We start from the raw sequence: 22563 nt of genomic DNA on the forward strand, positions 1-22563 counted from the left end.
TCGGACATTAACCCTCGCGGGCCCGGGGGGGGGGGCGTTTTTCGCCCCCCCTGGCGAATATTTGCGATAACTCCCGAACGCTTAGGGATAGGAAGGCGAAACTTGCAGTACCTTTTCTCCCATCAATTTGACATCTTCTGAAGTAAAAAAATTGGACCTAGCCCCCTTGATGACGTCACAAGGTCCATTTTTCTAGACCCCTGCACGGCAAACTTCGGCGTCACAGACGCAAACTTCAAATAACTGCTAAAAATAGAGTTTTAGAGATAAAGACAAATTACGAGCACGGCTGTGTAGCGTTTGACCTAGAGAAAAATAGAAAAATAGTTTTGGTGACCTGAGGTCAGAGGTCAGGTCAACGACCCCGAAATGTGGTTTTAGTTTTTCGCAAATAACTTCGACAAAAATGGTCCTAGAGCTACGGCAGTGGTACCATCGCATTCGCCTTGTCAAGCCGCGTCGAATGATATATATTTTGTTCGGAAAAGGTCAAGTTTCATGTTGACCTCATGTGACCTCGAATGACCTCTGGTTGACCTTGACACATGAAAGGTCGTTTATGATGGATTTGTACCCGCTGATCACGAATCTGGCATCTATTTTCCTCTAAGCCTTCATTTAGAGCTTCCGGATGGCAAAATTGTCTTATTTATTATTACTAACTTAATAAGTGAAATAGCCTCTAGCAGGGATACTCTTCTGTGACCTTGACCTTTGAGCAGCCTTGTATCGTAAGATGAACCACAAATAGGGAACTGATAAGCCTCAAAACATTTCAAAACATCTTGGAAGTTAGCACGCAAGATGTGCGAAAAAGTGCCAAGTTTGAGGTCAATTTTGAGCGTGACCTTGACCTTGACTTTTGATTTAGAGCACATTTTCAGAATCCTCAGATTCTCTTCTTTCGTTTGACACCCAATTTTGCCGGTTTGATGCAGCCTGCCGTCCTCTAAAAGGCTTACTTTGAGATCACTACACATATGCCGGTTTTGGCCTTTGACCTTGACCTCTGACCTTGAAAATTGGCCTGAGGTCAAAAATTTTAGGTGCATTAGAATCGTCTCGTAGGGACCTTTCGTTTGGTATCGCTTTTGTTTCCGTAGCTCTCTTATTTACGGAGTTAGACAGGGGGGGGGGGGGCGAAAAACGCCCCCCCCCGGGCTGCGGTGGTTGGGATTACCCCCCGGGCCCGGCCGGGTTAAGATTGTATTGCCTCCGAAAAGCTTTGCGACTGTGTCAACCGTACGGCTTATTTCTTAGAAGTTTTAGCTTGGTGTATTGCATGCAAGTACCAATTCCCGTTTCCCCAGATTTTTCTTCTATATTCGTGACCTGGGAGTCGGGTGAGATTCATTAGTCATTACTGTTTACGATAATAAAACATAGGTACACTGTCCGACCATTCAGATTTATTTTTCAATGGAAAACACGATCCTCACGAATAACGTTTTGCGCTATTGAACACAAGCCTTCATGTTATATAGCAAGGGGGAGCACAAATGTCTCCCGCTATGAACAAGCGAGCAAGTACTGCAAGCTGTTTTCAGATTGAGGACATATTTACCCTTATGGAATTAATAGGGTGCAGCTGATGACCAGTGGTCATTTGAAAGGTCATATTTTCGTTCATGCAAAGTCACCAGCAGTTTTTTTACAACTTCTTTTAGAAGCATGCTAGAGCGTTAGAGCGAAAAATACCTCGGAACGACACAGATCAAGTGAACAAAACACATCGATGATCGAATTAAATTCAGCCATAGACCTCTGTATATGTACAGAGGTCTATGATTCAGCATAACCATTTCCGTTCATGTCTTAACCTTGGCGCTGGTTTGAATTTTTAACTTGACATTTTAAGTTCAAAACAGCTCATTCGACGCGGGCGGAAGGGCGAGTACCCTCTGACCCCTTTACCTGCGGCCAGGCTGCGCCGTCACTGGCTTTACCCGCGGCCAGGCTGCGCCGCCACTGGACCCTGGCTTTACCTGCGGCCAGGCTGCGCCGCCACTGGCTTTTGCTGCGGCCAGGCTGCGCCGCACTGGCGGCGAGTGTCGGCAGTGAGAGCCGGAACGCGGTACAAAATCCCGGTCGGTTCATCCTGGATGGAGGGGTAAATGATTGAGTCAAGAGCTGGCAACGGCTAAGAGAAACGCTGAATAAGATACTGTGAACGGTGAGCTCTTAGCAGTTCCACGGTTCTCTGGGCCCAAGAGCCTCTCACTTTCATTGACATTACGAAGTTTTAAAAGGCGACTGAATGTAAAATCACCTCATTTAGGAAAATTTAGCTCAGAATGTGACTCAGAAAAGAATAATGTGTTTCGATATGCCTAAAATGGATCAAGGAATAATAAAAAACGGGATGGTGAGGAGTACCTACTCAAAATGGAACCCGTGACAAAATAAAATTTATCAGCGGCCAAACATCTTTCAAACACCCAGAGCACCCAGACACCAGCAACCATTATTGGTATCATAGCGGCGGAATCCCGCAGCTCTGTATCTGGCGAGATATTGGCGCCGAGGTCCGAGAGACATTGTTCCAAAACCATGGCCTGAATATTATCGGCACCTGGCACTCCTGGGCCCAGTCTTGTCAATATGAAACGGATGTGTCGGCACTGGCTGAGATCCAGCTGCAGAACAATGGCTATTAAACGCAAAATAGCTTTATGCATTTCTGCCCATCGTATTCTGCCCAATTGCTAGAACAAGGAGGACCCGGAAATCGTTCCTTTGACTCGGATACGCTTTTCCCACTTGCCAGCACTGTTATCACCGTAAATGCTACCACATGCTCTGAAAAGAATTTTACACCATTTATTTATAACATTGGCCCTGGTGTATCCGCCGCATCAAGTTTCAATTTAAAGGCGTGCGTAGCAGGGTGGGACCGTATAAGTCAGGGGGAGGCTTCAAGCTCGTAAAATGTGTGGTGTCTGGCTCAGAAGACTTTTGGTGGTGGCAGGCAGTTTGCTGGGCCTGGTCGATGAGCCCCCATGACATAGGTACAGGGTGTCCGGAAATTCTTTGACCCTTGTTCTTTCAGCTATAATCCCACCGTGCGCTTTAAGAAGTGTTGAAAATTTGCTAAGACCGTGTCTCAGGCTATCCACAGCTGTCCGTTGGTCACAGACCTTACCCGGTCACCTGAACTTCACACTTGCGAGGCGCCAGGGGCCAGTGTTTGGCAGGCGTAACTCGCACCTGAACGTGGTGTCTTTGTCTACTATGACGAAAGAAACTCTTTGACAAAGCGTCATCGCGCTGAAATTATTGTGAAAACTGGAATGAAGTAGGAAGTCAAATCGAATCATCTGCCCCAATCCCAACCGAAAACCTATGGGGAATCATTAAGGAGGAGCTCAGCAAGATTAAACCAGCTCCCACAGAAAACGGACTTTAGAGGAACCTGTGAAAGGTGTGACTGAACATCAGCGCGGATATTCTGGACATCTTGATCTATGAAATGCCAAAGGGGATGAGGGAATGGGTGGGACAGGGCAGGGGATAAATCGGTAAATAAACCATGACCCGGGGGCTCTTTGTTTATACACCTGCGTCCCGTTGGGGACTCCCGATCAACGCGCCCGTTTGGGGGGGGGCATTTTGGCCCCCCTAAGATCTCGAGAACCACGCAACATAGCGACAAGCAACAAGCGGTGTTGTATAGCCCCAACGGGGAACTACCTTGTGACCAATTTCATTGACCTTTGTCAAACCGATGACGTCACAGGTCAGGTCAAATGTCGAATTTTCACCGTTTTCAGGCATTTCAAGAAAGGTGTTTTAAAATCAAGTAAAAAGGCATATTATTGAAAATCATCGAAATGGAATTTCCGTCAAACATATATTTTGCTATTTGAGGTCACTGCTACCAGGTCAGGTCACAGAGGTCAGTTCACTGAGGGTCACAATACGAAAGTGTCGTGTGATACATGTTTTATGGTCCATTTTATATGACAAATGCGATTATGTGAGTCAGGCAACCTTAAGGGCCAGTTTAGGTTATGAACTGGCGAGGGTCAAGTCAAGGCCAGGTCAAATTAGGTCAAAGTTCAAACTTAAATTTTTGCAGAAAATGGGTATTGATTCGATTAAGCTCGTCACGGGGAGTCTAATGGTGGTCTTTTTTTGCGTTACGTGGTCTAGAACTGCTTAAAATTGAATTCACAAATTTGACGTCATCAATATCAAACAGTTTTTTTTTCGCTATAACTTGGCCAAAAAAGGAGGTATCGATCTAAAACTTGGTTTGTAGATAGAAGAGCGTAGGGACTATCAATATATTCTTTTTTTGAACTTCGAAAAACTTTTGAGATTTTTTGCTATTTTATAAAAAAAATCAATTCTTTGATTTAGGGGATCAAAATCACAAAATTATGAAAATCCGAGATAGCAGTTTTTTAGCGCCGTCTTTTCTCTACACGACTACATAAAGAACTTTGAAATTGCTTGTTAACTGTAGCTTTTGTTAGCGTTTCAAGATTTCATATTTTTGCTCATTTTTGCTCTAACATGACCTCAGTTTGACCTCAATAACTCCTGACCTAAGGTGACCTTATACTTGAAATTTTGTGTGAAGGTGTCAAATTGATGCCCGGGAAGGTACTGAAAATTTGGCGGCATTTTTTGCCGTTTTTTGCTATTCAGGGAAAACCACAGGGGGCCATATTGCCCCCCCCCCCCTACCCAACGGGACGAGGCTTAACTATGGTGGCGAGCTGATGGAGGGACAAATAATTTCTGGGCCCCCTGTGCACCACATTGAACTTCCGTTGTGGAACAAAAAAGCCTCGAAGGAGATGGCTAAGTACAGTATCATGATCGACTTTCACCGTGCGTCACCATTTTTGTTCTTTGGAGAAGTCCCGATGTGGGACATCGTGTCGATAACACATAACAAATATATTGGTGAAAGACAATAGCAGTGATGCTCCTGGCAGCATAGCGGCCCTTGAACATGGCAAATACTAACAGTACCCAGTCGGCAACAAAAACAGACTATCCTAATCGGCGACAAATACAAACAGTGCCCTAATCAACGACAGATACAAACATAGCCCTAGTCGGCGCGGCACAGAAGACGCGGACGGCCGGGCCCAGCCGGTGAGTGGCTGGTGGGGACATGCGGCGCATGTCCTGCTCAGTCCGACTGGCTCCTACTGATCAGTGTCCGTAGATGGGGACACGGCCGGGGCCGCCGATCAGACCCCGGCCGTACCCGATACGACCGGCGCCGTACCCGCCGTGGCCCCCCACCAGACCCACGATACGGCCGCCGCCGTACCCGCCTCGCCCGCCGCCGTACCCGCCTCGCCCGCCGCCGTAGCCGTAGCCGCGAGCCACCTGCGGGTGATGGGCGTAGCCCTCGTAGCTGACCTCGGCGTTGAAGCCGTTGTAGTGGTCGGCGACGTACTTGACGATCTGGGTGCGGCCGTCGGGCAGGTTGACGGCGTACGAGCCCACAACGTTACCGGCACCGTCGGCCTCCTCCTGCTTGTTGAACATGGGTCCGTAGTGAGGGTCGTCGACGGCGTACTGGTAGTGGTACGGCCGCGGCTCGGCGTAGTCGACGGCGACGGCCTTATGAACGCCGTGCACGATAGGCGCGGGGCGCACGGCAGCCTCAGCCTTGCCGACGCCCAGGTGGCCGTAGCCGAGACTGCCGTAGCCTCGCCCGTAGCCTCCGTAGCCTCTGCCGTGGCTTTTACCGATCACCACAGCAGCGCCGATCGGCCCCGCGCCATAGCCTCTGCCCGGTCCGCCGTAGCTGATGCCGGAGCCGCTGGCCACGGCGATGAGGACGGCGACAATGAGGGCGCGCATTGTGCAGACACTGAGCTCGCTGCAGGCGGCCACGACTGGTGACGGTGAAAGACGGGCGACCACTTTTATATACAGTCGGTAGTGGTCCCGCCGGCCGACCCGACATCGAGGTGTGGCAACGCTCACCAGTGCGGGAACGCTGGGTCCTATGGGACACCTTTGTTACGTCATAGATAAGCGTTTCTCGCATTAATTAATACTAATGAAGATAGTTACACCCACTTTGAGCGTAAGTACTAACATAATAACCGTTTTCACGACGGGCTATCTGGCGAATGCAGCTAATTTAAAGTGATATTTAAAGATTAAAGTAACATAATGATTGGGGTACCTGGCTTGCACGTACCGGTTTGGGCACCCACAACATCGAGAATTGCTTTAATTCGGAGATACATAACTGGCGTTATCTTTTGTTAATCCCGTAACGCTTCGGCATCGTATGCTCCATACTCATGTGTTGGCTGTTTATCGGCCGGCTGTCTCTCTCTCCCTTATATCCCATTCACCTTCCAGGCGATCGTTAAGAGAGAGGAGACGGTCGATGAGGTAAGGAAATGAAGGTTAGTACAGGGTGTCTCAAAAGTTCGTTGACAGGTACCAGCCATGGTTTTTTGTCAATAATTCTAAATCAACAATTAATAAATGGTCGAAATTTTGCATGGGCATTCGTAACAACCTTCCTCAAGCAGTCTCATTGTTTTCAAGCGCATTCGACCCTTCATGCGCTCACAAAAATGGTTCATCTCTGACCATGGGTCAGACATGAAAATGGAGGTCGCAAAATCGGATCGGCTGAGAAACTCTCTATTTCAGAAGTAATGGGAATGGTTAAGTCGGAAATGACCCATGACAAACTGTCGGCGAGGATGAGTACAACATGATGATCATCTAATAAAAACGGCGGCTAAAATTTTTGAAGGACAAAACCATGCGAGACTAACAGCGCTTTGAACAACCCTCGTACGGCAGCAGACTCGTGCTCGGAAAGCAGCTGAAAATGAAGTCATAACTATTGAAAACTGACAAGAAGCTCACAGACAGAGGTTAACCAGTTTAAAAAATTGCAGTTCATCGTAAAATAAAGACAAAGCATCATTTGAAATTATTTATAATATCTATAACGCTAAATTTTGGGGGAAAATAACCCGAAAAACGTCAATGCCAAGGACAACTGACCCTTCAAAGTGTCAATTAATGTAAATTTTTATCCTACGAAGTTTCAAGAGGCAGATTGGAGCGAGTAGCTTTCTTTTAGACACAAAATCCCGACAAAACCGCAGGATGGACAGGTTTTGGCCGTTTACAAAGCAGAACCTCTTCTGAGGAAAACACTCCGCAACTCAGCGAAGGTCTTGTCATGGGGAATGATGAGCGTTTGGGATTCGCAAAATTTGCACAACGTGTCTAAGAAACAGATGGCCGACACATTCTTCTACGATATGCTGTGAAAAATTCGCCCCTGGCACTTCCCATTTGTTCAGGAAGGGGGTTGTTTTGAAAAGGAAAATGGTGCTTGTGAGGTCAGCGCCAGTCATTCATGAAGGAGTTGGCGCCAGAGAATACCTACAAAATACTCATGGATGGTGTCGATGCAAGCTGTCGGCTTTCAGGGAGAAGCGGATGTTGCCGTGGAGCTCGTCAAACCTAAATCTGACGCAGAAACTGGAGGGTATTCCCCTACAAGGGCTTGAAAGCTGGTAACCTTTTATCAGCCTCCGGCAGCTGACGGAGCGACGAAAATCGGTATGGACAAATATTTTTGGAGATACAGCAAATAGTTTGATTTCCAACCTTCCGAATCAGTTGTCAAAGCATGCATATTTGTCTAGTGTGCACACAGACACCAAAACCTTAGATTTTTGGCCGGTTCTTAAATGCTTTATGGGCATGGGAAATGTGTCAACGAACTTTTGAGACACCCTGTAAAACCAACGCAGATGGTTGGAGGGGTGGGTGGAGAAAACGTGCTCAGCAGCGACCGCTGCTGGTCCGCTTCACTCGCCCGGGCCGCGTTGAGTGGACCTCAGCCGTCCCGCTCACGGCCGGCCCGCTGGCATGACGTCACGAACCCTCCGGCGAGGTCAGGTCGGGTCACCACTCGACAGTGCCGGCCGGCGTGGTTCTAGAGGCCAACCGCTGAAAGGTACAGGTCTCGCGGGTTTTAGCGGTAGGTCGCTCGGCGAGCGGGAGGGCAACCAGTTCCGCCTCTGTATCGGTGACCATTTGCTCCGCCCAGTTACTCGCGAGCGCGTACTACGGCACATAGTAAAGTGGGGAGGGAAGGGTAAGAGTGGCAGCCTGCGTAGAGGCTAGAACCGGTTTCAATCGTCTGGGCCGGCGACACGGCATGCGGTCAGGGGACGGGGAAAGGTCAGAGGTCACTCACAATGTGCAGTACCGCGTCCCGTCCTCTCTGCGTGCTGACCAGCGCACGACCTCGGCCGTTGGCCAATCCGCATTGAACGGTCAAGGCCACCAGTAGCCAGCGGGCGGGGTGAGCCGGCAGCGTGCCGATCCATAGGTAGTCGTTCAAAGTTTTAGCCGCTTACCATTGCATTGAGGCTGGGAGACGACTGTAATGTTATTTCTTGGGAACAGTTCTGTCATTTAAGCCGCGCCCCATTAGGGTCTACCGAGCATCGGTCCCATTGGGGGGGGGGGAGCATTTTGTCACCCCCCCCCCCTAAGATATCGAGAACCACGCAAAATAGCGACAAGAAGCAAACGGTGTTCGATGGCCCCAACGAGGAAATACCTTTTGGCTCAATTTCATTGACCTCGGTCAAACCGGGCGATGACGTCACAGGTCAAATGTCGAATTTTCACCGTTTACAGGCATTTCAAGAAATGTGTTGCAAAATCGAGTAAAATGCATAATAACACGGAACAAAAATGATAGACGAACGCGTTTCGGCTAAATAGCTGTCATCAGCTACTTAGCCGGAACGCATAATTTAATAAACACAATTTTAATAACAACGCATAATTTAATAACAAACGCATAATTTTGTTCCGTGTTATTATACTTGTCTCAACTGAAATACAATAGTAAAATGCATGTCATTCATGGATATGGATAAGGAATCGATGAATGACAGTTTTCGATGGGAAATTGTTCGTCAAACAGTCAAACACATATTTTGCTATTTGGGGTCATCGATACCAGGTCAGGTCACAGAGGTTAGGTCACTGAGGGTCACAATATGAAAATAACTATTATGTGATGCATGTTTTCTGGTCCATTTTACATGACAAATGCGATTATGTGGGTCAGGCAGCCTTTGGGGCCAGTTTACGTTATGTTCTGGTAAAGGTCAGGTAAAGGTCAGGTCAAATTTCTAATTTCATATTTCTGCATGAAATGGGTATCAATTTGATGCAGCTCGTCACGGGGAGTCTAATGGTGGTCTTTGTTTTGCGCTACGTGGTCCAGAATTGCTAGAAGTTGAGTTAAAAATTGACGTCATCAATTTTGAATATGTTTTTCGCTATAACTTGGCCAAAAAAGGAGGTATCGATCAACAATTTGTGATGTAGATCGAAGAAAGCAGGGATTATCATATATATTTCGTTCTTTTTAACTCGAAAACTTTTTGATTTTTTTTAACAGACCAATTGTTTGATTTGGGGGGTCAAAGGCTCAAAAGTTTGAAAATCCCAGATTGGAGTTTTGTAGCGCCGTCTTTTCTCTACACGACCAGATAGAGAGCTTTGAAGTTGCTTGTTAACAGTAGCTTTTGTGAGCGTTTCAAGATTTCATGTTTTTTGCTCATTTTTGCTCGAACATGACCTCAGTTTGACCTCAATAACTCCTGACCTAAGGTAATCTAAGACTTGAAATTTTGTGTGAAGGTGTCACATTGATGCCCGGCAAGCTACTGAAAATTTAGCGGGGCTGCGCGCCGCCGTTTTCTTGCTATTCAGGAAAATACATAGGAGGGCTATATTGCCCACCCCCCCACCCCCCAGCGGGGCAAGGATTAACCGTGACCTGCTGAGGCTGGAGGTCGTTTCACAACAAAGCTTTGTTTTCTGCTGCACTATATTTCCAAAACTTTGTCACAAATTGACCAAGAAATATGTTGCATGAATGATATTGCAGTATTAATAAAAGGATACTAGGCGTAAAAATTTAAGTAACATCACTGTATGCTGATTTTTTGCGTTATTTTTAGAACAAAATCGATGTGAGCCACTAAAAAAGTAAAACATAACATTGTTTATAAAGAAATATGCCATAACTCGCACCCATATCGGCGTTTTCGCAGGCGCTAGCGGTTGGGTGGGGATGAATCGGCTTTTGTTGGCCACAGTTGATCGGCCCACAGTTGATCGGCTTTTGATCAAACTAGAGCTTCTTGAAAAGAAGGAGCATGTTGCACGTGACGAGAGGAAGCCGATGATACCCTTATAGATCATAGGTCATTCGTTGACCATAGGTCATGCATTGACCTTCCAAGTCAGTTTAATGACCCAATAGTCGGAAGGGTCTAGACCTGCCTAGAAGTTTTTGTCGTGAGCTTTTATGGAGCTTTCGGGGGAGAGAGAGAGAGAGAGAGAGAGAGAGAGAGAGAGAGAGAGAGAGAGAGGGAGAGAGAGAGAGAGAGAGAGAGAGAGAGAGAGAGAGAGAGAGAGAGAGAGAGAGAGAGAGAGAGAGAGAGAGAGAGAGAGAGAGAGAGAGGATATTATGCGAAGTGCTCCATGGGATGACCAGAGTTGGCCTCCCGACGACACAGAGACAGAGACAGAGACAGAGACAGAGACAGAGGCAGACAGCGAGAGAGCGAGAGAGCGAGGGCGAGAGAGGGAGAGAGAGAAATTAGCCATTTTAGAAAACGGTCTGTATTAGTATTAAGTGACAATGCACGGATTTAAAATGAACGTTAATCCTTCTCACAGCTAGCCTGTTCAACGTGTTTCCATTTCCATCGCTAGTGACCTCGCCTTTAGGCCATGTGACCGGAAACCGGCAGCTAAACAGCAGATATTCTAGGGGCGCGGAAACCTTGAAGATTGGCTGTGCCGCAATGTCATTCCTAGTGGTTTTGAACCTGGCTAGATCGGCTCCATGCGCTCCGCAGATCGGCAAATTTGTAGTTAAGCAGCCCTGAAGGCACCGGCCAAGTTCCTCCGCTGGTCCCGGCCGAATAAGACATAAGAGACCAAACATAATTTCACATGTTGGGACGTTTCTTATCACAAGTCTAGAAACGAACGGTTAATGAGACCTGACACGTCGAATGCCCATTCTGGCCTATAATGGGCTCTAAAAACTGGTCACAGACCAAAGGTCATTTTGGTCAAGATCATGAAATTTTCAGGGTATGTGTTAACTTTTAATTGCAGATGGTCTGAACTTATCCTGACTCCTGACCGCATGGGTATTTATTTACTTATGTTGAGAAAAATAACTTACGGCAATGAAAGTTTCGCTGCTATCCGCCACTATTTACGCGAGTTATTCAGGAAAAACCAAGGACAGGGGTTCATTTCATCACCCCTTATTAGAAGTAGGGTTTCCATTAAAAGTGAACGGTAAAATCGAAAAATAACATTTCCTGTATATTTCTCAATTTATTATGGTGGGTCCTTTTCTTTCGTAATGTTTATAAATGCTTATTAGGTAAACAATATTGTAAGCTGATCATGGCACGACATTTTCATTCTATTTTATCCCGTTCGTTCTAGCCCCTCTCGCCTGCCGCCCCCCCCCCCCCACACACACACCACCACCACCACCACCACCAAACCGGCTGAGTTAGCTGAGGCAGGCTGGCTGAGGCGAGCGCCTCCCCTCCCTTCATGCCAAACAGAGCCTGGCTGTCGTGACCTCTGGCCTCACCGCCCGAAGGCTCGCCCGCTGCACTGTCCAAGGACGCCCTGCGCGGGCCGCAGCCTCTGCCGAGTCCCGCCTCTATCCACCGTTCACCACGCGCTGGATTCATTCATGCCTCTGTGTTTCAGCGTCCTACCCGTTGGATGGCACCACTGTAGTCATAGGCGACTGCAGGGAAGCCACGGTCAGAATGCCCCAAACAGCGAATTTTGAGGTTTTCTTTTAATTTCTCCGAAACTAGCCGGCACACGATCAAACCTCTTTCCATGATCATGGAAAGGAGCTATACGAATAAATCGGTCACATTTTCAAGCCTACAAAGCTGAAGACGAAAAAGATATAGCCGGAAAGGCAAAACCTACGCTTAAAACCCGCGAGACCTGTACGTACGCGTTTGAGCAAGGATGCGACGTTACCATTAACTGGCATTTAATTTCAAACTTGCAGTTTTCAGATTCCAAGGGGATAATGCATTTGAATGTCCCCTTAGATTTTGTGACGTCAGCGCAGATCCAACGATTTTTTTATCTTATACTAAAATCATCATTAAAACGTGATGGTATATACTGCTTTGCGTGCAGCATCTGCCGCTTTTTTACGATGCCAAATTATTGCTTCCAAATGACGTCGTAGGAATAGCGGAGATGCCAAAAAGGAAACAAAAGTACCTAAATGCCTAATATCTTGAAAACCGGTGAATATTTTTCGGTGAAATTTGGTATATTCATTTTTGATCTTTCTGAACCACGTGACCTCGCTTTTATGCAAATTCATTAACTTTTTTGAAGGCGGGAGCCGGGAGGGTCACTGCACCAAATCAAATCGCATCAAAATTTGCACAAATCTCTTTCACAGCAAAATTCTTCAGATCATGAATTTATTTTAGTGCTTTAATCGAAAATAATGATCTGATGATTTCGTTTGATTTGATGAGTGAGGTATATAAATATCTGTGTAGCCCTAACTGACGACTTTAAAGAAACGCAGTGAACATATTTGGACCAAATATGCACCAAATATGCACCTAATCTACACCTAATCCGCACCAAATGTGTACTAGATGGCCGTCGTGAAAACGGCTTATAACAACTGACGGCACGATGCGTATTTACGAGAAGGGTGCACACCTAACAGGAAAAATACTCGTGTGGCCTACTGATGCCTGCAATGTTAACACGGTTGGTACAGGGACCCGCAGTTGCTATTGTACAGCGACCCTGAGTAAATTGGTCCAGCACCATCACAGGGAACAACGATAAGCTGTCAGAGGGCACGCACAGAAAACCTCAGCTGCTCTTGTACAGGGACCGGCAGTCGATATCAATGTTATCGGTTGTTACTGGACAGGACAGACGGCTAGAGTTGGGGTTCGTGTATGTACAGTAGCAACTGCGGGTCCCCGTACTTGGTACCAGTAGTTGCCGTAAACCAGGGGCGTCGCCACAGATTTTTGACTGGGGGGGGGGGACGGATCGGCCGACTTAACCCGCGCCGGGCCGGGGGGGGGGGGGTGTTTGAACACCCCCCCCCCTGAGGTTTTTCGCAGATATCTAAAAAAAACGGCACCTGTTCGTGCATCTTTTCCGCACATGTTGTGAAAATTTCAGACCCAGGTCGCCCTAGGTCAGGTCACCAGGTCAAGCCAAGTGACCTCACCTCAGACAAAATAAGAATGCTCGTCATAGCTACACGGATTGATCGATTGCCTTGAAACTTTCAGCGATTGGTTAGAGCAACATCATCTATAAAATGTTTATCTCCGAATTTTGATATCGGTGACCTATGGTCAGGTCAATTTTGCGGCCTCTCCATTAGGTCCATTAGGTCAATTTTGCGGCCTCTCTCTCCATTCGATTCTCCCTATAAGTCAATGGGAGAAAATTGAAAAGCGTCTGTTATGCACGAACGCTATTCTAAACACTCTCAAACATCGAGATGTAGGTGAGATTGACACACTGAACCGGAAAATGGCAACTGTGACCCCTCGTTATGTCCTGGAAGTCATCTCAGGTCACGAGCAGAATCTAACAGTTTTTCGCTAATAACTTCTGATAGAGGCGTGCTAGAGCGCTGAAAACGCCTTAGATGTGTTTGGCTCGACGTTGCGGATCGACTGATATGCAACATGACCTTTTCCGGTCAGGTCATGACCTTGACCTGAGGTCAAATTTTCAAGTTGACCTTTCAAGGTCAAATTATAGTTCATTCGACGCGTCTCGACGAGAGGAACACGATGCTGGCAAATGTAATGTCATGGCTCTTATGAGTCAAAAGTTATTGCCGAAAATACGCTTTTCGCAAAAACGGCTATTTTTGGAGTTTTTTTCCCTCTTGAGGCTAAACCGTTGACCTGAGGTCAAATCTGAGAGCATGACTCAGAAAGGTCTGTAAAAGGGCTATCGAATGCGCTTTTCCGCGGCGCTGTAGCTCTATCGGTTCCCGAGATAGCCGTCGGCAGTTTCCAAAATGTTGAAATAGTCAACATTTTACTTTTGGTGACCTCTGGTGACCTGACCTTTGACCTGACCCAAAAATGATCGAAGTGTTAAACGTTCTTTCGATTGCCGCTTACCGCGTGTCGCTACGTGGCCCAGGAGCCGAGTTAGAAGGGGGAGGGGGGTGTTCAGACCCCCCCGGCCCGGCGCGGAATCTCAGAGCACCGGCCCGGCGCGGGTTAAAACCCAAAAGTGGGATATTTTGTTACCGCACTTTTAGCCCAATGCATTACCTGTATAATGGTAGTAGAAGCCGAAATTCCTTCACAATACACACATGAAGTCCGATCAAATTTGACACGTTTGGTATTTACAGTCACGATCTCTCTGACCTGTGCATGAATCGGCGGCGCGAAACGCCGCGAAAATTTGCAAAAAATATTTGTCAAAACACAGCTCCAAAACACAAATGTTGCAACCCTTGTAGCATGTAAGATATCCGAACACCTAAGGTCAGGCGAGTGGCGACCAAGTCAAGAAGCTCTGCGTTCTAAGTTTTGTGGTTCTGCATCAACCGTACTGCTTGTTTCCTACATAGGTACAGCTAGTTTCCTAAGTTGGAAATTTAGTGTAGTCTATATCTGCACAACTGCGGCGCCGTAGCCCGAGACGGTCGGAGATAATACTGGCCAGAGAAGGATGTGGAGTCACTGAAATTGCTTGGACCTCGACTCCGAAGATGGAGTCGGCATTTTCTGGCTTAAAGTCATGCTCTTGGCTGGTTATTCGAAATATATTTTCCGTCTTCGACCAGTCGTGTTACGGCACACATGGTAACGGTATGATTAGGCATCGGCAGTCTGAGTCTATTAAGACTAGGACTGAGTCGGATAAGAGCTGGAAATTCTGTGGGCCATGTTGACCTGACCTTTAGGGATCAGGCCAATACATTGCAATGTAGGCCTGCTGGCCCACAGTCACACTGAGTAAATCCTCCTGACCTCTCTCAAACCGGGACGAGGTCCTCTCACACTAGCATCACGCCTTCAAAGGCTATGCTGAGCCCCCTCGATTGTCGGGTGGCCTCGCGCGGGAAGAGGATGGTGGGTTGATAGTTACATTACGAATATTTCACCGTGATGCGGGTTAACCCGCGAGTTGCTGGGGGGGGGGGGCGTTAAACGCCCCCACTTTTTTCGCCGGGCCATAGCATAAAAATGGCGCGCGCCGCGCCAAATTTTCGGTACCTGTAGGGAATTGATTGAAGTTTATTGTGACAAAGTTTCAAAAAAATCGGTCGGAAAGTTTTTAAGATATCGAGGTTTTAGTGACGTCATGATTTCTGAGTTTCCGACCAAAAACGGCATATGTTCAAAAAATCATATAAAATCACAGAATAGACATACAGACATGCCGTAAACGCCATTAGACTGCCAATACCATGAGCAAACAAATGGCTATCTTCGATGTTTGATTACAGTTCCGCATTTTACAAAATCTTGAACTGAATCTTGGCAATTTCTCGTGACTACTTCACGACCATGATACATGCATTTCTTAAATTGAACTTTTTGAGCCAAACACGTACACATATGATAGAATGAATGTCACCATCGTGTTCTACGCCCCAAATTACCCACAAAACATGTGTCACAGGCTGCGAATATCAGTTTTGATTTTCGGGGATATTTGCCTACCCGGTTGACCTGACCTTGACCCTGACCTATGCTTGACTGACCCCTACATGGAGCTGACACTCTTGTAGGCCTTATATGAATGGATTGTGCACCGTTTTGACAGAGTTTATGACGAGAGGCGCCCATTGCGAAATCCTGAAGTCCATGCTACTGAAAGCCCGATTTCAGGTGTTTGACCTGACCTTGACCCGACCTGTGACCTCAAAATTCAACTTTAAAGTACTCATCTGAAGCGTCTCGTCGCGTTCTTTTGTTTGCCCGCCTCGTGCGTTTCGCTGCGCCTATTAGTTCTCGAGTTATCGGCTGGGGGCGTTTAACGCCCCCCCCCCCCAGCAAACGGCGGGTGGCGAAATACCCCAGCAACTGCCGGGTTAAAAGAGGGTTATCCCGCACCGTAGACAGTGTTTACAATTGCTTCACGTGATAAGAGAGAAAATTATCAGATGTTGTTTAACTGATTTGTTAAAAGTCCAGACGTTTTACAAACTGTTAAACGTCTAGTGGACATTTCGTCGTCTGAATTATGTCGTAATTTTTATATAAAATGTATTTTTTACCTTAAAGCGCCCGAAACATATCGGCGGTACGGGATAAAATTATTAAACCGCTCGTAGGTAGAAAAAAATCTTTTAAACTTCTCGCCTATTGGCTCGACGCTGAAAAAAATTCTACCTATTCGCAGTTTAATATATAATACCCGCAATCAGATATGCAGTTGGCGTCGATAAATCGCTCCGCAGCCCTGTGTAGGTATGGAAGGGTATTAGTGCCATCCATGTTTTAATTCAGATTCTTATGTCTGCGACCTTATGTCAATGTAATGAGATTACATTTTTTCCACCGGACTATGTATAAAAATGTTGAACCCAGTCTGGACTTCACTGGCCCAGAGGGTCCCCAGCGACAGGTGTTCCTATCCTGAATCATCCCTTCACTCTCCCACGCTACGTGCAGAACGGAGAAGCATTCCGCCCCAAGGGCGCAGAAATGGAGCAGGCACACACGCCGCCGCCGACAGATTGGAGGCGATCGGCGCGGCAGAAACGACTGTAACGAGTGTCTATGACCAGACTAACGGCCATTCAGGATGCTCCCAGTAGCAGATGCGGATCAGTTTGAGCTTCCAGTAATCACGTACTAGAAAGGCGACGCCAACAATTAGAGCGGCCCTTCTCCGGCTTCAGTCATTAAGAAAGCAGGTGGTACGCCAAATGGAAAAACAAGGGATGAGTGAGCAACAAACACGTTGCAACAGCAGTCAGCGGGCCAAATCAACAACGACAATTGCACGACTGAAACCACCATTCGAAGGCGAATCCGTAGATACCCGACAACCCACAATCAAATCCAACCCTTGCATAGAAAAGCCATCAGGAGGAGACAGGGATCATTGCAAGACATAAAGCAATGCAGGGAAATTGTCGGTGCTGCAAACCAAAGCTCCGAAGCTAAATGAGAACGGTATACTATTCTCTGGTTCAGGATGCTTATTAACTCAACGGAAGAAAGACAACCGGCAAGGAAGAACAGATGAATGTACAGTTGACCCAATGTACAGTTGACCCGGCTGCACGACCGCCGGCAAACAGACTGAAAAAAAAAGATGTTTCATGATACCGGCTCGGCAGTACACAGAAAATACGCAAAACATCAGCGGAAGAGTGGTAGTATGAACGGAACCAAATTGTCTGAGTTGATGAGCGGCTTAGTAAATTACATACAAAATAGCGAATTCACAATCAAGAACCACTAAAAGAAGAGAAATCGCCCGTGTAGCTCAAAACAGCTAAATCAACAGAGAAGGAATTCGCTGCAATTGAGTCCTCGCACAAAAGCTCACCAAATCTGAAGAAAAGTTAACCGGAAATGAAACCAAGACGCTGCAGAATTTCACTCAACCCGCAAAAAGGGAACCGGTTAATTGCACATTGGAAGGATCCGCCGAATTTAAAGAGCGGGTCAGGTCACCAGAAGATGAACGTGGAACATATCTTTTTTACACAGCTGAAACAAATTCAGAAGGGCCCGTTATATCAACACCGATAAATGGGCATATACTTCCAATGAAGTGTCAACTAGAGATGAAATCGTTGCGCTGCAGAAAATCGCCCAACCCCAGAGCTGCAACATGTCACTTGTAAATTTGGAAGGACCTGCTGTTTACCGAATAGATCAAGTTACCAGAACGGGTCAGGTCACCAGAAGATGAACGTGGAACATATCTTTTTTACACAGCTGAAACAAATTCAGAAGGGCCCGTTATATCAACACGGATAAATGGGCATATACTTCCAATGAAGTGTCAACTAGAGATGAAATCGTTGCGCTGCAGAAAATCGCCCAACCCCAGAGCTGCAACATGTCACTTGTAAATTTGGAAGGACCTGCTGTTTACCGAATGGATCAAGTTACCAGAAGATGAACGTAAAACCCAGCGAGTGGCCGCATTCCGGACTTCTCGAAATCATCCACTTCAGAAGCCGGAACGAATAGCCACGCTAACAGTTTTCCGTTTAAACCAGCAAAGATAAAACATCTGTGAGAGATGAACATCCAGGGAGCTTGACTATGCGTCAAATTGAAGATGAGGCAAATATTGGATGTCGCCATGCCGAGACACGAAAGAACAGCAATTTTCTCATCAGGAATCTGGAGCGGTTTCTGAAGAGAAGCCCAAAACAAGCAAAGATGAGAAGTGAAGACAAATTTAAAATCAACCCGAGCTGAAGTAAAATTAACGGATTACAGCACAAGAAAAACCCGATAAAGAAGGGGAAGACCACAGCTACAGCAATACTGTCAGGTCATCCGCCTACAAAACCAAGCAAACGCCTCCAGAAAAGGATTTGCAATTGCAACTTTCGTGAAATGGAACAAGAAATTTGTATAACTAAGGCCAGAATCAAGCGAAAGAAATTCACAAAGAACAGAACATCTGAGCACAAGGCCCCTCGAAATCGCGAGAAACCAGCAAAATGGCGTCGGTGAAAGGCGAAAGATCGAGAGAAAGGACGGAAAGCATAAAAAGGGGAGGAGAGACGGCGCTCCCTCTCACTGCTCCTCCGGACGTCACTCGCAAACAGTGCTCCTCCGGGCGTCACCACGCAGCCGAGATCCAGTCAGCGCTACACTTCGCAGCAGCCTCTTCGGCGACCATCGGTTGCAAGTGAGTCTGAAGCGGACACATCAGAACGCATCCTGGCCCCCTTCACCATGTAACCACGCCTCATAATTCATATTCACCCCTAGCCGCCGGTTACAATTATGATACTTGTTGGTCTTTCCGTTTGTGCGGGTGCCACCCCGGGTATGGTCCAACCCTTTGTAGACATTCACCGGTCGGGGGAGGGGGTTCGTTTAGTAAGTCTACATCGCCCACCCGGTATAGATCATACTGCGGCGCGATAACGGCGAGGCTCGATGAAATACGTCGATCCGAGATTGTAAATACGTTGGGTCAAATGTTTTTTTTTCCGCGGGCGAGGTGAGCCCGCCCGGCTTCTCAGGCCCGGCAGGATATGTGGGCATTGAATTGCGCTTCAGGATTATCCCTTTTTTTGGGGGGGGGGGCATCAATTATGCATCAGGCATCTAAAGTGTGCCTACTCCGGTTTTTCAGTTAGTGGGGAGGGGTAGATTTTAAGCCTAAGCGGTTTCATCCGATACAAGGGGTCAATGAGTTTGAGTGCAGGAAAGATTTTGTAGCCGCTTGGGGGCTCGCTCCGCCCCAAAACTGTGTGAATAACTTGTTAGGTTACCGGTCGATTTAGTTTTTTTTCCGTTCCTTTTTTTGAATCATTTGCTTTTGTATTGCGAGTTTCATATCTTCTTGTTTGATTGAATATATCTTGGAAAAGTACTCATATCTGTTGGGGATAGTAGGGAGGAAATGGTGAACGAGCAGACCCAGCGAGAGCGTTTTGGCCGGCGATACTTGAAAAACCAAGCGAAACATCACCCTTCACACTGCTCTCACCCGTGAGCATGCCGTTTCTTCGCGGAACACAAACACTGGGAAAACGCACGCAGTATCACGCCGAGTCGTTGTTGTACTAGTGACCGTCGTTAAAGCTCTAACTCGTAATAATGAGAGTGAAATAGATATTTGCCTCGGTGTTATTTTTAAACTTGATAATGATGAGTCACAGTTACCTCGATTTAGCGTGTTTTTTTTTTTTGTAAGTTATCGTAAGTACATTAAAATCTATGTCTGTTCGCGTTCTCTTCCGAATGTTCAAGGATAGGTAGGGTCCACTCTCGCTTAACATGGGCGGAGTCAGCCGGCACGGCCGTCGGTGATTGGCGCAGTTTTTTTTCGGGGGGAGAGGTACCGCGTAAGGGACGGGCCCAGCTACACTAATTTCGGAGAGCGCGGGAGTGACCAGGCTGACCCCGAAGCACCTGAACTGATTCCACATCCTCGTCGTCTGGCCAACTCGCGGCCGAGTTATTATCCTGCCTTAAGACATTGCAGCGCTCGAACGGGAGCTGTTTGATTGTCGTCCGGTCAGAACGGACCGGGTTATGATCCTGCCCTAAAACAATGCAGTGCTCGAACGGGAGCTGTTTGATTGTCGCCCGGTCAGAACGGACCGGGTTATTATCCTGCCTTAAGACACTGCAGCGCTCGAACGGGAGCTGTTTGATTGTCGCCCGGTCAGAACGGACCGGGTTATGATCCTGCCTTAAGACATTGCAGCGCTCGAACGGGAGCTGTTTGATTGTCGTCCGGTCAGAACGGACCGGGTTATTATCCTGCCTTAAGACACTGCAGCGCTCGAACGGGAGCTGTTTGATTGTCGTCCGGTCAGAACGGACCGGGTTATGATCCTGCCCTAAGACAATGCAGCGCTCGAACGGGAGCTGTTTGATTGTCGCCCGGTCAGAACGGACCGGGTTATGATCCTGCCTTAAGACACTGCAGCGCTCGAACGGGAGCTGTTTGATTGTCGCCCGGTCAGAACGGACCGGGTTATTATCCTGCCTTAAGACACTGCAGCGCTCGAACGGGAGCTGTTTGATTGTCGCCCGGTCAGAACGGACCGGGTTATGATCCTGCCTTAAGACACTGCAGCGCTCGAACGGGAGCTGTTTGATTGTCGTCCGGTCAGAACGGACCGGGTTATTATCCTGCCTTAAGACACTGCAGCGCTCGAACGGGAGCTGTTTGATTGTCGCCCGGTCAGAACGGACCGGGATATTATCCTGCCTTAAGACAATGCAGCGCTCGAACGGGAGCTGTTTGATTGTCGTCCGGTCAGAACGGACCGGGTTATTATCCTGCCTTAGACAACGCAGCGCTCGCACGGGAGCTGTTCGATTGTCGCCTGGTCAGCACTGACCGGGTTATCATCCGTCCACATTTTCCAGCCCGTAATAATCTCAGCACAAGGAATGCTTGCCGCTCCGCCTGGTCCGTACGGGTCGATGACTCAAATAGGGGGCGGGGACTCCGCCCGGTAGCCCGGCCGGTGGGGCCGAGCGTCGCAATTAACCCGGCCGGGGGAGGGACGCTTGGGCGGCCCGCCGCCCTGTCATGCGAGTGAACGCTTATGCCATCTAGGGAGTGAACCAGAAACGATAAGCCGAGCCCTCCTCGGTTACCGGCGTGACACGCGACCGTAGTGCCGTCTGCAGGACAGACACGACACTTTCAAGGGGGCCGAGCCGACCACGATTACGCTCAGACACTGACAGGTAGAGAATATGTATGTGAGATGCCTGATCGACGTTAAGACAAGCCGACAGGGTTAATAGTCAAGTAACATAACTTACAGAGTCTTCTATTCCCGGTTTCGCTCCATGATAGGCAGAAGGTATCATTTAGAGAATCATTTAGACAAGGGGATGCTGAATTTAAGTCTTGATTTCGCAGCCGGCAATAAATTCCCATCTAGGACATTAAAGATACGGACAGGTTTTGCATAGCTAATAATTGGTGATATCTTCAATTGAGCTCGACCCGATCAACAACTAATTAGACCGCTCTTGGCCACAAGGATCTCAGTAATAGAACACTTGTTTAGAACTGATCACCGTCAACCCGGCTTGTGTAGATGACCGATGGCCTCAGGGTAACGTGATGATGGAAAGTCATTGAAACAGAAGCCGGTTTCGCTAACACTTAGAGTTTGCAATTACGAGAATTAGCTCGAGTCTAAGGGAAAGACTGGCCATCAACTTATACTTGGGTTTCGCGAAACCTCCGTGCATAAATTTGAGTTTCACAGTAAACAAGGATAGTTTTTTCATGATTTATCACCCGGCACCTTAAGGCATACGACAGTTCTCGGCCGTGAATCGTTTTGCGAGCTAATCTCCTGGCGAGACCTACCAGCTATGTAACATTGCTAGAGCGTCATTAATTAAGTTTTTTTTTTTTGGGAAATCGTCGATATGAAAACGAGACGTAAATTGGGAAAAATATGCAAACTCGATAATGTGCTATTGATTGAATAAAACCAGTTTTCTTGTATTCAGGTTCATTGTTAAACTTTGCGTACCGGAGTTGCCGTAAAAGTGAAGTCCAGTGAAATTGAAATCAACGTAGTAGGCAAAGGTGCTTATCAATTGTTAAGTGCAAACGCTTGCAATTATCACTATTTTCCAGGCCAAAGCCTTTAGCGGAGGGACTTTATAAGCCCCGCTACGGTTCTTTCTTTTGAATCAGCGTTCCCTCGATCGTTAGGATTTTGCTACGATGAATATTGGGGATGTAATTGCAACTCATTAAAGTCAATTAGCAGCAATTTCGGCATAAGGTTGG

General features: G+C 47.3%; 1 protein-coding gene and 1 long non-coding RNA gene across 2 annotated transcripts; one reads left to right on the forward strand and one right to left on the reverse strand.

Annotated features, from left to right (window-relative positions):
* Window positions 1-5169: 5169 nt before the first annotated feature.
* LOC122387604 (adult-specific cuticular protein ACP-20-like) lies at window positions 5170-5829 on the reverse strand. Its single transcript, XM_043377943.1, has one exon. It carries the CDS (start codon window positions 5827-5829, stop codon window positions 5170-5172), a length of 660 nt encoding a protein of 219 aa, XP_043233878.1.
* Window positions 5830-17009: 11180 nt separating this feature from the next.
* On the forward strand, window positions 17010-19184 carry LOC122387609. Its single transcript, XR_006257628.1, has 2 exons — window positions 17010-17760; window positions 17992-19184. It is a non-coding gene; the product is annotated as an uncharacterized LOC122387609 (long non-coding RNA).
* The last annotated feature ends 3379 nt before the right edge of the window (window positions 19185-22563 follow it).

Source organism: Amphibalanus amphitrite, unplaced genomic scaffold (genome assembly GCF_019059575.1).
Source record: "Amphibalanus amphitrite isolate SeventyFive unplaced genomic scaffold, NRLGWU_Aamphi_draft 000291F_arrow, whole genome shotgun sequence".
Lineage (NCBI taxonomy): Eukaryota > Metazoa > Arthropoda > Thecostraca > Balanomorpha > Balanidae > Amphibalanus > Amphibalanus amphitrite.